Consider the following 13,270-nt stretch of genomic DNA (forward strand, 5'->3'; position numbering starts at 1 on the left):
AGAGGACAATGGCAGAGTGTGGTTTCTCTGGTTTTTCAGATAACACATGAAAAAAAATAAATAAATACTCCCAGGCCTAATGTTTTGGGGTTAGGAGGTAGGATTCATGGTCATAAATTACACTTAAGATGCTGCTGTCATCATGTACCCTCTGTAACTGATTTGTAAAAGGAACTGAAGACAATGATTTGCAATAACGCTCCCTCGTTTGTAATGAATATATTCTTTATTTTCATATACACATTCTTCAACATATTCAATTTATTTGTGTTTATAAGATGATGCTTTTATTTTATTTTATTTTTTTACAATGCTTCCATCCAACACATACAGAACCTAAAATAAAGGGATCAAATAATCTGATGTCCCCTCTTTTAGAAAGCGACCAATCAGGAATGCAACACGTGAAAACAAATAGATCATGAGAAAGAAAGCGCACAGCCCAGACTAACAGCTCCGAATGCTACAGACTTATTTGTACAAAAGCATCAGAGTCAGTGGTTAAAAAGTCAATATCAGTGGACAGTTTAGCACAATAGTGCCGAGTACAAGTCTAGCACATTCAATATGTATTCAAGCAGCAGCCGCCATTGTAAGCTCCTTTAGTGAAACCATTACAGCTATTATTATGCTCTCTGATGCATTCCATTTAAATATATTGCAAAACTGCAAAGTGCATTATGCACATGTTGTAATACAAATGTAGTGTTATGAGTCAGCTACCTTGTCCAGCCTCCTTATGTTAAACCCCTGCTGAAAGCTCAGTGTGGTACAAATGAGATGATAATATCAGCTATCTGTAAAACTATATCACTGTTCAGCAGCACACACATACAGGAGAGATGACCATAGGCTCATACAGCAGCAAGGAGTGAGCTGGCCACCTGTTGTGAACCAACCCCTCCAGGCTGTGCAGAGCAACGACAGGGTGTGATGTTGGGAACGTGAGGTTGCTATCATGGTGCAGAGGTTAGGGTTGACACTAACCGACTAACTGTCAGTAGTCAGCATGTGGACAGTGATGGTGGAATGGCACAATTAACAAATAATAATAGTAAAAAAATACCAATGTATTTTTTTTCATTCCTGATTCGTCGTACAGTTCTAAGACACTTTCAGGTAGGCTACTTTCAAACACAATTTCATCAGTTTTCAGCAGGGGGAGGTTGACAGTTCAATGCTTAAATATCAAAAAAATGGAATAATGGAACAAAAAAAGTACAGTTTAACTGATGGCAAACATAACAATGTGGATAAAACCCTATTTATTCACTTCAATGACAAGCTGAGATATTACAGTAATGGGATATAAAGTGACAGGGGCCCTTTTATCTAACATTCTGCTCCCGCACATTGCTTTTCCTGATAGTAGCAACATCACAGTTGACTAGACTTATTCTTCTCAGAGAGCCGTGTTCTTCCCTTTCTGAGTATACACACACAGACTTTGCTGCATTTCCACAAAACAGTCACAATGTCAGTAACAAACAAACAAAAAAAAAATAAGACAGAATGTTCACCACTTTGTAAATACTCCGTTATTAAGATTAGCAGGTTTGCCAGACCAACTGTTTTGCCATGCTGCAGTAAGGGAGCAGCATGTGTGTGTGTGTGTGTGTGTAACGGTAAAGCATGGGTGTGTGTGTGAGAAAAGGCGTTAAAGAAAGAGTGGCACAAAGGGGTGAGAGAGGACATGCCATGAGGCAGGTCATGTGACAGGTGACAAAGTGTCACCAACGACTTCCTCACACGAGCACGCTTGCACAGCAAAGAGGACAGAGCTCAACGTTTACCATTACCACAACCCTCCTGCTGTCTCAGCATTAGGGCACAAGAAAAGGCTTTAAAAACCTTAGAGAAGCACCGAGGGAGGCAAAGGGCAGCGCAGAACTGGCATTAAGAGTCAGGTCAAGATGAGGAATATTTCCTGGCTGTTTAAAATGAGCTTAGCACGCTTTGAGCCTTGCAAAGCTCAGTATGCCCTTGTTTGAGACATACATCATTTCAAGTAGTCTGTTGAAAAGTGATTCATTCTTCTCTCCTTCAATCAGCCATGAGCATGAAGCATCCTAGTTATGATTACAATATGCACAACACTCTCTGAACTGTCATTTTGGAAGCTGCTGTGATATTTTCCCTCTATTTAACATAAATCCCTTTCTGAATCAAGAAACAGACCACAGAGATGGAAAGAGACAGAGTGGTCCACTAAGGGGAAAAGACAGAGAGACAGGCCTGGAGTGGAGAGAGTTCTGACAGCACTGATGAAGATTATCTCAGCTAGAGAGTCCTTTGGTTGCAGTGTGGGCAAAGCAGAGTTGGGCATTGCTGGAGTGTAGAATGAGGAAGAGGTGTGGCACTTTCCATGGTTTAGGCACAGAGAAGGATTTGGTCTTTATGTATGACTATCAGTGTGTGTGTGTGTGTGTGTGTGTGTGTGTGTGTGTGTGTGTGTGTGTGTGTGTGTGTGTGTTGGCGGTCTTGGTAATCAGGCAGATGGTTTAGCAAGCACAGCCCCCGTTGCTCTCTGAAGGCGAGTCTTTAAGGCCCTGGTTCCTGTGATTGGTTACAAGGTTGATGTCTCCCTCCATGCTCTCGTTCATCTTCTCACAGATGACGTCCACCAGACGCTCAAACACCTGCTTCACGTTGATGTTGTCCTTAGCGCTGGCCTCGAAGAACTGGAAACCTGAGGGGGAGCACGGGCACGAAACACACGTGGCAAAACATGGTTTCATTACATTTACTCTGAACTAATACCGTAGACGTATGCATGTCACAGGAGTTGTCTGCAGACGCCAACAGGTAGAAGTTTTACAAAAATAAAAAACTGTGCGAGGATAAAGCTGCATGCCCCGACAAATGCCAACCGTCACCAACTGTTGGATCAGTGTACACCGTCAGTCAGTGTTCGTCGCTGTCAGTCTGTGTCAGTCGGATGAAATCTTTAGAGTTTGGCATGTCTAGTCGGGGTGGGTGAAGTCGTAGAAAGTCGGACCAATGTGCGCCGTTTTCCAACAAACCGCAACATTCTGAGAGTGTTCCCTTGACAGCTAAGCCTGTACTCGCATGCAGAACGTCAGCGCGCACGACTTTCTTTGGTGTCAATGTCGGTTAGCAAGGTGTCCAGTACTCGCTCCTCTCCCTCCCATTGACAACGGAACCATCTGTAAACAGCCTCTCTTCAACGTGCACAATCCGAATCAGAACATTTGCTGGAGGAAGCGACAGACGCCAGGGAGAAAAGTGATCATCCGCCGAAAAAGAGACTGCTCTTTGTGGGAGCGAGTGCAGCATGTTAAAGCTGTAATGTCCAGTATCTACATCTACAGCTGCTTTTATTTCAAACAGTCATAATGTGGAAATAAGCCTCACTTTATGTCCATGGTAGCAAAGGCAGATCTTTATGAAACGTTAATGTTTCATTTAACGGAATAATCACAGTTGCAAAGTGTTTGCACAGTCCTGACAAAACCTTATCATAGGCAATACAATTAGCCTATTGTTGCAGATGAAATTTGTGTTTGGTAGGCCTATGTTTAATATCCTTGTTTATATTTGGAAAACAGACTATAGTCTTTAATTAACATGATTCACGGCTGGGTTGGGCTATAAATAAAATAAAGTGTCTCTCTTGCAATTATCTTTATGGCATTATTTTTGCTTGCTCTATGCCAACCAACCCAGTCCATTTACAACCAGTTGATTTATGGAGTTTTGTAGTATTGCACTTGCCAAAAAGACAGAGTATAGCTAAATCAGTCCTTTTTACCAGTTGAAATACATTTAAATAGCCAATATAGCCTATTTTTGCACTTGCCAAAAAAATTATTCCACCTCCTAACTTGTGACTGAAAGGTTCTCAAAATGAATTGATTTCAATTATGAGCGTTATATAGGCATTATGGCTGATTGTGGCTCACCCAGTCCTTTTAACCTGTTGAAATACCTTTAAAGGGCCAATGCAAAAAGTGATTGCATTCGACCTTGTGACTTAAATAAGAAAAAGTAGGAAACAATAGTCTGTCTGGTCAGTTGCTGACTGACAGTTGGTTTTCTGAACATTCTAAAAACTGAAACCAACTGCTGCCAACTTCAGAATGTTTCTGTTGGTTGGTTAGTTAAGACGCAGTCTGAGCAGCGTGCAAGCAGCTTAGGAGTTTTTACCTAGTTCCTCTGCCAATCGCTGGCCGTCCTCTGTGGGTATGAGCCTATCGTCCTCCAGGTCACACTTGTTACCAACTAGGATCACCTGAGCATTGTCCCAAGAGTAAGTCTTGATCTGCGTCGCCCTGTGGGACAGATGTTCACATTCAACATGATTAAAAGCAGTAAGGACAAACGGATCTGTAAACAATATAGAACCCAACAAATCAGATATGATAAATAAATATAAAAATATGAACTTACAGGTCAGCACTTAAATTGGTAAAACAAAAATGTGTGTAGTGCCACTAACAAGAAAAAGCCATCAACCTTTGCAGCACCACTCAAAGTTGATGTGTGCATGTCGCATGTTGAATGCCATAAAACAAATGAAAACATATAAGTTTGAGGTCTTCGAAATGTGTTATGTAGCACATTTGGTGAAGATTGGGTAAAATCTGTAGGAAGGAGGTGAAAAAATGTATTACATATGTTTTGCAAAATAGCACAAAGGGTAGAGGTGTGTAGGAAGAAATGGACACGGCCTACATGGACAGACAGGTGACCGACCAAGGAATCAGTTAAAAAAATAGTAGCCTGCTTTTCCACCTTTTCCGGACTTATGAGCAAAAGTGCTTCATAATTATTCACATGGTGGGACTATCTCTGGAATTATGTCTACAACATAACGACCAAACATGTCCAACTCACCAGTCCTGTACTGCGTTGAAGGAGTCCTGGTTAGTGATGTCATACATGAGCAGGAAGCCCATGGCTCCTCTGTAGTAGGCTGTGGTGATGGTACGGTAGCGCTCTTGCCCTGCTGTATCCTACACACACAAATAAATAAATAAATATTCCCCTGTGATCATTCAATTCAGTTCAATTTAATTTATATAGCGTCAATTCATAATGAAAGTTATCTCACTGCACTTTTCATACAGAGCAGGTCTAGATCGTACTCTGTAATATTATTTACAGAGACCCAACACCACATGATTTGAAACCACAAGGGGGCAATATTGTCCAAACTACAGCCTATTGCTGCAACACTTGTCTCTTACAAGTTAGCTCTGAGTTGCACTGACACCATGTATGCGGAGGGGATCTATCATTTAGCCACAGGAGTCAGTGATCTACTCTAATATCAATCTCTAATTCAGAAACGTCATACAGGTGTACAGTCATTTCATACATGGGTGTACAGAGCAGTCAAGTTCAGCGGTTTCAAACACCCTCCCCCAACCTCGAAATGTTTTCCACAATCTTTCCACACACCCACCCCCCCTTATATCTGCGGAAGTACACAAGTCGGTTTATGTGTGGTTTAATTTGAAGTGGACAAACAAAGTAAAACAAATAGTTATGGATCCTGTGTACTGGGAAATAATAATGTTACAAAGGGAGAGGCTATAGTATGAATGCACTCTGTGCAAGCTTCATGCATTTCTCTCCTTCCAAAGCACCAAAGTACTTGGCGTCATTACCACATCAGCATTCCACTTGCACCGCTCCACACAGTCCACCAGAAGATGGCAATGTGATATGAGCTCCTGCCACAATCACTTCTCATCAGTGTGTTTCACTTCTGGCCAGCCAGCAAGAAGAAACACACTGAGTCAGAGGAGGTGTGGCTGCTCGGCGGTGCTGCCGCCCCCGCCACGATGAGTGACCCGTTTATCAGAGCCATTATCTAATTAAATGTGTGATGTCACAGTCAATGGCTCAAAGTAGTATAGTGGATGCTTAAAGAAAAACAGGATCAAACACATAGACTGAGTAGAGCCACTCCCCTCCACTCTCACATTTACTTTGGAAACCTGTCTGCGTCCTTCATTTGCATGGAGGGGCATATGTGTGCGTTCCTGGTTTTGTCTGATGTTTTCCTCACAGTGAAGAGGAGGGGGAGTGGGTTGTCCAGGTAACCCGAGGCCATTTAAGGTTATGAATGTTCCATTACAGCCAGGACTGCTCTGGACGGTCGGCCCAAATGATCCTTCTCACTTTACAAAATGGACAAGATAGAGGGCAGTCTGCTGCATAAATCCTTCTATCAGAGACAGCAGGAAAAGAAACATTGCTTACCCTTGCTTTCATTCTTTCCAATGCCACAGTCAGAGTCTGCTTTCTGTCAGTGGTTATTTTTGTTTTAGTAAAAAGGGTGAAATATTCCAGGCCCATCTTTATCTCATCCATACAGAGATGAACAAATAGTTGACAGCGTAATGGGATGTCTAACCAAATAGACTGTCTCTGGGGTTGCTATAATCAACCCCAGCTAGTAAACAAAAGCCGCTCCCTCGTGTGTATATGTATGATGATTTAAATCAGGCGTCCACATGGTCAGAGACTCGGACGTCACTGGGACCCTGATTTTTAAACACACATCACCTGCGTTTATATTATCTGCCAACACAAAGCAGTGGCACACACAAGATATCATCCCCTGGGTTACCACGCATGTGTTGATGTGTTTATGCTAAGTTTGCCAAAGGTGTGTGTGTGTGTGTGTGTGCGCGCATGCATGCATGTGTTTGCTCAAAGATCGGAAACATACTTCCATGACACAAAAAGGCGGGATGTAAACAACATGTGTACATAGCGTGAACACGCTGTACATACGCTCGAGCTCTGCGTGTTCACTGTGCAAGGGCCATGTGGTGTGTTATCAGGCTAGACTTTTTCCATGATATACAAAGGCAGGGAGGCTAGCAGCTGGCAGAGTGGGATCATCAGCAATGCTCTTTGTCTAAGGGCTTGGCCAAATCTCTTACTAATGGTGTTCAATGGGAGCTAACATGATTTTAAACAGCCAGGAAATTTCCCAGAGTTGATTATTAACACCACATAAGGGAGGACTTGGAAGACATGGCTGCTGGTCCCACACCCTTTAAATACACTGCTACGCTAGCGCTGTAGTATATCTTCATTATGTCTCTGTCAGATGTTGATAGGGAACTTCCTCTGCTTCCTGAGCTTAGGAAATACCAGTTCTCTTTGTTATTCAGCAGCACCACCAGTAGTCAAGGCCAGACACACAATGTGCCCACCGTCCCAAATCCCAACCAATCACATAATTACCTAAAACACATTATGGAGTCATTAATTATTTCGCCCTGCTGCTCAGCTGTTTGACTGTTTCACCCAACTAACGCTGCATGTCATTTCACAGAGACACATGTTTGGTCAGGCAGGTGATTGCGTGTGTGTTTTGGTGTGGGCTCCTCAGCTGCTGATTCATCTCGGTCAGCGTTTGTCACACAGTGGCTCACACGCTGTTGATTCAAATGAATCATCTGTTTGAACAGCCCTAACAATGTATAGCAATAGGATTTGTAGTGTACTGCGGAATGTGCAGGTGGAGGACACTTAAGGATACACCATATAGTACAATGTAAAAACCCTGTAATGACGACCAGGGTTCAGGTTTTTATTAAAGCTGGGAGAGGCGTATATCCGGCTAGAGCTGTTTCCGGTCTTTAGGTTCAAGCTTAACAACGGCTGGCTGTAACCTTATATTTACCATACACACAGGAAAGTGGTATTGATTAAACTTTCGGGAAGAAAGCAAATAAGTAGATTCCAAAAAAATGTATGCTTCTATAAAGTTTTTAAAACTCCCATAATTCAGTTTGATCATGTTTTTTCGTTATACTTGCAATGTCTTTTAAACTGACATCCTTGCTTTGGAAAGCTTTGGAAAAGTCTCCAAGACCAAGCTGAGATAACCCTGATGACATCGCAAGGGTTATATTTCAAACTTTCAGGGCCAATAAAGACATTAAACAACTGTCACTGGCTAGGACACACTAGTATGATGAGCAAACCAACTTTTAGAGTGTAGTCCCACTGTGAAGAGTGATTAAACTCTAACTGCTAAATGGCATTGAATATACTTGCGTAGCTGTTTAAAATGTGAGTTACAGTAACTGTTGCATGTCTTGCTGCAGAGTTGGTCAAAAAAGCCACAAACTCATGACATGTGGCTGAATTACCAAAGAGGAACACTAACGAACAAAACCGATTACCCACAAAAAGGTTATAGAATACACGGGAAACCCAATACATTTGATTAGTTTGTGTAAATTCATTAAAACCTAAAACTGCATTGATATTATCTAAATCCACAAGCCATAAATTTAAAGCAACTATAATATTTTTACATGAACAATGATCATTTTTGGCCGCAGCACACTGCTATTTTCAGTGAAAAAGCTCTAAAAACCTGCTGTTCCTGGCCAGCAAACAGCAGCCAGACAAAGTTAGAAACTCAGGGCTGAACATAGTGGAACATTTAGCAGCGAAATAGACAGATATATCGGACCAAAACAAGACACCAAAGATATTCCAATATTGCTCCTGTCCGATGGATTTGTAAGTACTGTGAATGCTACAGTTCACTGTGTCAACTTAAAAGGTGATATTATGTTCGTATTGTGTTCACAGCTGCCCTGAAGTCACTGCTGATTTGATGAAAGGCAAAATACCTCCAGATCTGAGGTAACACAGCTCCTCGTCTCCCTTAACCCTGACCTCCAACTGGGCTTTGTAGCACCCATCAAAAGAATGGAAACCTAAAAACTTAACTCTTTTCCTCAAGTGGATCTGCCTACTTTACACATGTATGTGAACACTTGGAAGAGCAGTTGATGCCAGATAATGGTAAAGAGTAGGAATGAGAATTAACCTATGAGGAAGTCTTGCTTTTTACGCTTGCACAATTCAGAGGCTAAACTTGCACACGGGCCAAACTCACAATTCTAGACAGACCATTGTCTTTAAAAGGTCTTATGGTGAGCCTTTTATCTCCACGTTGTCCTTGGTGCCAACAGGCATTCTACATGGGCTCACTTTGCTTGTCTTTATCTCCCTGTGTTCCTTTATTTACATCTAAAGCAATACGACAACAATGATGAGACTGGAGCACCCACGTTCCTTAACAACAACAAATTCAAAAAGTTAAATTATTAGCTGTGGCTGCAGTTTGGCAGAAAGAACCCGTTGCTTGTGTTTTTTTTGTTTACTTATTACAAATGGCAGTGTGGTAATGCAATGTAATACCAGAAGAAACCCTAAAGTATTATCTTTAATCCACTCACCCAGATCTGCAGCTTGATCCTCTTGTCATTGCGGAAAACAGTCTTGACCTTGAAGTCAATGCCCACGGTGCTGACGAAGGCGGAGGTGAAGGAGTCGTCTGCGTAGCGGAACAGGAAGGAGGTTTTGCCCACGCTGCTGTTACCAATGATCAGCAGCTTGAACATGTAATCAAAGTTCTGATCGGCCGCATCCTTCTGGGAGGGCTGCTGCTGCAGCCGCGAGTCACTTGATGCCATCTAGACAGGGAGGAGAGGGCGAAAAAACACATGACTGCAATCACAGTCTGAACATAACATGCAATATGGCCAACTGCAATATCCAAATCACAGAAGCTGCAATTCTTTTGATGAAGGTAAAATGTGTGACAGAACTTATATTATATATAATTATAATGTACCAGTAGACACCCTGGCCAACAAATCTTGTGTTTGGTACAGACCCCAACAAATGTCACATTATCATTCCCACTAATCAGAAATCACATCGCAAATCGTAATAGAATTTTTTTTACCATGTCGTGCAGCCCTCCTACAGAGGATTATCACCTGACTCTGCAGCTCCCCTCGGCTTTACGGGACTTTATAGCAAGTTTCAGATCATTGTTTAGCTGTCCAGCCTGCAACTTTACTCTTATGGTTCACTCTCACCGCTCTCATAGGGTCAACTTCCCGGCAACAAACCGACATACGGGCAACTAGCTGGTGAACATACTGGAGCATTTAGCAGTTAAAGAGCCAAACATTTCCCTCTGGGGATGGTAGAGACAAAAAACAGAGCTAAAAGACAGTGAATATTGGACGGACATTTGCCTGTTAGCCAATTAGTCTATACAGTGTCACAAAAGTAGCGAGAAAAGCCCGTCACAGTTTCCCAGAGCCCAAGGCGATGTCTTCAAATGTCTTGTTTGTCTGACCAACAGTTCTAAAACCAAAAACAATTCAGCATTTACAATGTTTTTTAACAAAGAAATGCAATCAGCAAAAGTTTTTTTGCTTGACAAATGACAGAAGAGAGATGACAGGAAATGAAGGGTGAAAAGGACAGAGAACGACATGCAAAAAAGGGTCCTTGGCCATGTTCGTGGTTGGCGCCTTTAAGGTACTGTGCAGAGTTTTTATTTAACCACTAGTAGTGCTGTGTTCCTGCATACGCACGAGGCAGCACATGCATAACCGCGAGCTTGCAGGTGACGCGATACACATTCCTGCCGCAATTTCTTCGATCAACAGTTGGTGGCAAGAACAGCACAGTGTTTAAAACCAAAAGGTACACATATGTCGTTTGTTTACAAGAAAGCTCCACAGGGCACCTTTAACCCCTAGGCCAACTCACTGATCAATGTTCTGTTCATTAATTTATCGATTGATCAACTTAAGCACTGGAATCAACCATGCTCCACTCACTAGACTATTACAGAAGTTTCTAGGTGGCGTTATTGATCTACTGGTATCAAAGCTTGGCCAGATATTAGTGAAATCCATCAGTGATCAACGTGTTTCCAGTTACGACTCCTTTAAAAGGTTTGTAATCAAAATGAAAAAGACAACAGCGACATAAAGTTTAGAATAGGTTTAGTTATAATTACGGGCAGCTTTGCCATCTGTCCATCTGCTCCATTGTAACCATTCATCTCAGCGTAATCTCTCCTGAGGGCAGGTATGAGATCACCTGCCATTAAGCCTTTTAGCATCAGCCATCCAAACAGCGGGAGGAGGGGAGAGCAGCCGCACAGCTCTGGGTGTGAAAAGGAGAGCCGGGGGGGGGGGGGACTTGCCACCCCTCTGAAAACACACACCCAGCTGATCAAAATGTGCAGCCCAGCCCTGGCTCTCTCCGATGACACTCGTCTCCGTGGAGACCAGACTAGGACTCAGCTGCCGGCAAGACCCATTAGTGGTCAAAGCAGTCCATTCACTCAGCTTTTAACTGGCCAGAAGTCTCCAGAGGAGGATAGAGATATCTATCACACTACCGCCAAGGGGTGTGGGGGGAAAAAAAGGAGGAGAGGAGGCTGTGAATCATTCACTCTCACAGTAATGACAGCGCCAGGGTAAGAGAGGACGAGTCCATGTTCCTTATGAACTACCTTAAATAACTTGTGCTACAGGGCTAAACAAGTAAGGAAACACCACTAACCATATTACTCATTAATTATTCAGTATGAGCTACAAGAAAATATTTTGCTGCTGTGTGATGAAACCATTTTAACTCTCAGACTGATTTGAAGCCATGCGATGTTGACATCCTCTAAAATCCAATGAGGGGTGTAACCTTTCAGTAAAAAGTAAAAACTTCAGCCTTCATTGGCTTTGTATTGCTGTTCTGTAATTGCAGTGACACACATACTTCTAGTCCAGCGTGGTATGAAGCGGACTTTTTACACATACCAGCCTGTGCAACCTTGCGTGCTGGCTCATGTTGCAATGAAACGCTGCTGTTGGAGACTGCCAGTGGGAGAATAACACCTTTTCACAACTTCACCTCACGGCAGAATCTAAAGCCTTGGTACACGTCATTTAAACACAATCCTTCCAGACCAAAAAGCGTTCTCTCCGGGTAACACAAAGGCCTGTGTTCAAATCACAACTCTCACTTCTTTCTAGTCTATCGAGACACTGGCTGTGAAATCCCAAATCACATGATGCCTGCCCTGTGTGAGGGTCTCTCTGGGGAACTTTTTGTGTGAACTTATAGATCCCATAGCAATGATTCTCCTGTTCAGCTCCGTTTATGCCTTAGGTAAACCCAGTCACATGTCCTTCATGTTTGCTGTGCAGCTCAGGGTGTCAGGCAAATAAATAGGCTCAAATAGTCTAAAAAGCCATTACTTATATGTTATATAAATGACAAGATTTACAGTGTTTTCTTGTTATTGTGCAGTGTAGCGTAATTGTGTGGTGTCAAGTTCCCTCAGAGTCAAAAACCCATTCAAAGCAATACAACTGACTGCAATCTTTCTCCACATGTTGAATATAACTGATGTCTGGGAACACTGTAGAACAACACAGCCCGACCAGATCCTACAGGAGCAGCTGTGATGACTTTGATAAGGGGCCCCCACATCAGCAGCACCTGCCATGATCTCGGGCCAGGCATCTCTCTGAGGGAACATACGTCCCCCACGTAGTGAGGATTTACTGAGCTGCAGCATGGATGACAACGGGAGCTCCTTTATGGCACACTGGAGCAGCATTATCTGCAGTAAAACAAATAAAGGCCATTATGGAGAACAGGGCCCGATGATGGTGCAGCCAGATCCCCTCAGCTGGCACTGTTTGCTGAGCCAGGAGCCAGCAGCCCGCAGGAAATGACCACTATTGATTAGTTGGCAGCTGTCACATCACTTCTTTCATTAACGGGATGACAGAAACGCAAACATATGGACGATAAAAGCCTGGACCTTCGTTGTATGTCCATATAGGAAAATGACTAATATTCAATGCCCGATATCTTTACTGTACGCAACCATAGTGTGGCGAACAACAACAGATGGTAAAAGCCAAACATTGGTAGGCTACCATTCCTGTTGGACTAAATTAAAATGACACATGTAACTTTACTCTGTGGAGTTGCCCCATTAGCACTCGGTCGTGAAGAAGTGTGAGGCAGGAAAAAAACGGCTGGAAACTCACCTTCTTGGTGAAGAAAACAAACGTCCAACTCGGTTTCCCTTTCGACTCTCGCTCAGTGCTACGCGGCTGTCTTCCGTCCGGCGGTGAGATGCTGGGGTAAAGTAGCCCACGAGAAGTGGAGCTGACACCTGAAATATGCGTTTCTGCTCCAGCAACAGCACCAGGAGCCGACCTGCTGTCCTTTCCCTCGACAGGCTACTTCTCTCCGTTACTTCGCTCGCGGACTTGAGCAGCTCCCGGATCTCGAGTTGAGTGTTTAATAAGGCTTACACTGTAGCCGGAGCTCCCTCTGTGAAAGAGTTAAAGCGAACACCGGAGCTGCCGCTGAAAAGCTGCGAGGCTGCGTCTTCACGGCTCGAGCTGAGGGCTGTCTACGGCGCGTGCGCGCGCGG

The 13,270-nt window shown here is 43.2% G+C and overlaps 1 protein-coding gene across 2 annotated transcripts; it reads right to left on the minus strand.

The window, feature by feature from the left end:
- Nucleotides 1-204: 204 nt before the first annotated feature.
- On the minus strand, nucleotides 205-13,270 carry rab3db (RAB3D, member RAS oncogene family, b). 2 transcript variants are annotated; one of them, XM_046072004.1, is made up of 6 exons: nucleotides 12,879-13,270; nucleotides 9,246-9,482; nucleotides 4,858-4,976; nucleotides 4,168-4,292; nucleotides 2,474-2,689; nucleotides 205-2,441 (listed from the first exon to the last, which is right to left on the minus strand). In XM_046072004.1, exons 2-5 carry the CDS (start codon nucleotides 9,480-9,482, stop codon nucleotides 2,502-2,504), a joined length of 669 nt encoding a protein of 222 aa, XP_045927960.1. In that variant the 5' UTR covers nucleotides 12,879-13,270; the 3' UTR covers nucleotides 205-2,441; nucleotides 2,474-2,501. The 2 variants fall into 2 exon arrangements, with proteins under 2 accessions (XP_045927960.1, XP_045927950.1); XM_046071994.1 differs by having other exon boundaries at nucleotides 205-2,689.

The sequence above is a fragment of the Micropterus dolomieu genome, linkage group LG02, assembly GCF_021292245.1.
Source record: "Micropterus dolomieu isolate WLL.071019.BEF.003 ecotype Adirondacks linkage group LG02, ASM2129224v1, whole genome shotgun sequence".
Classification (NCBI taxonomy): Eukaryota; Metazoa; Chordata; class Actinopteri; order Centrarchiformes; family Centrarchidae; genus Micropterus; species Micropterus dolomieu.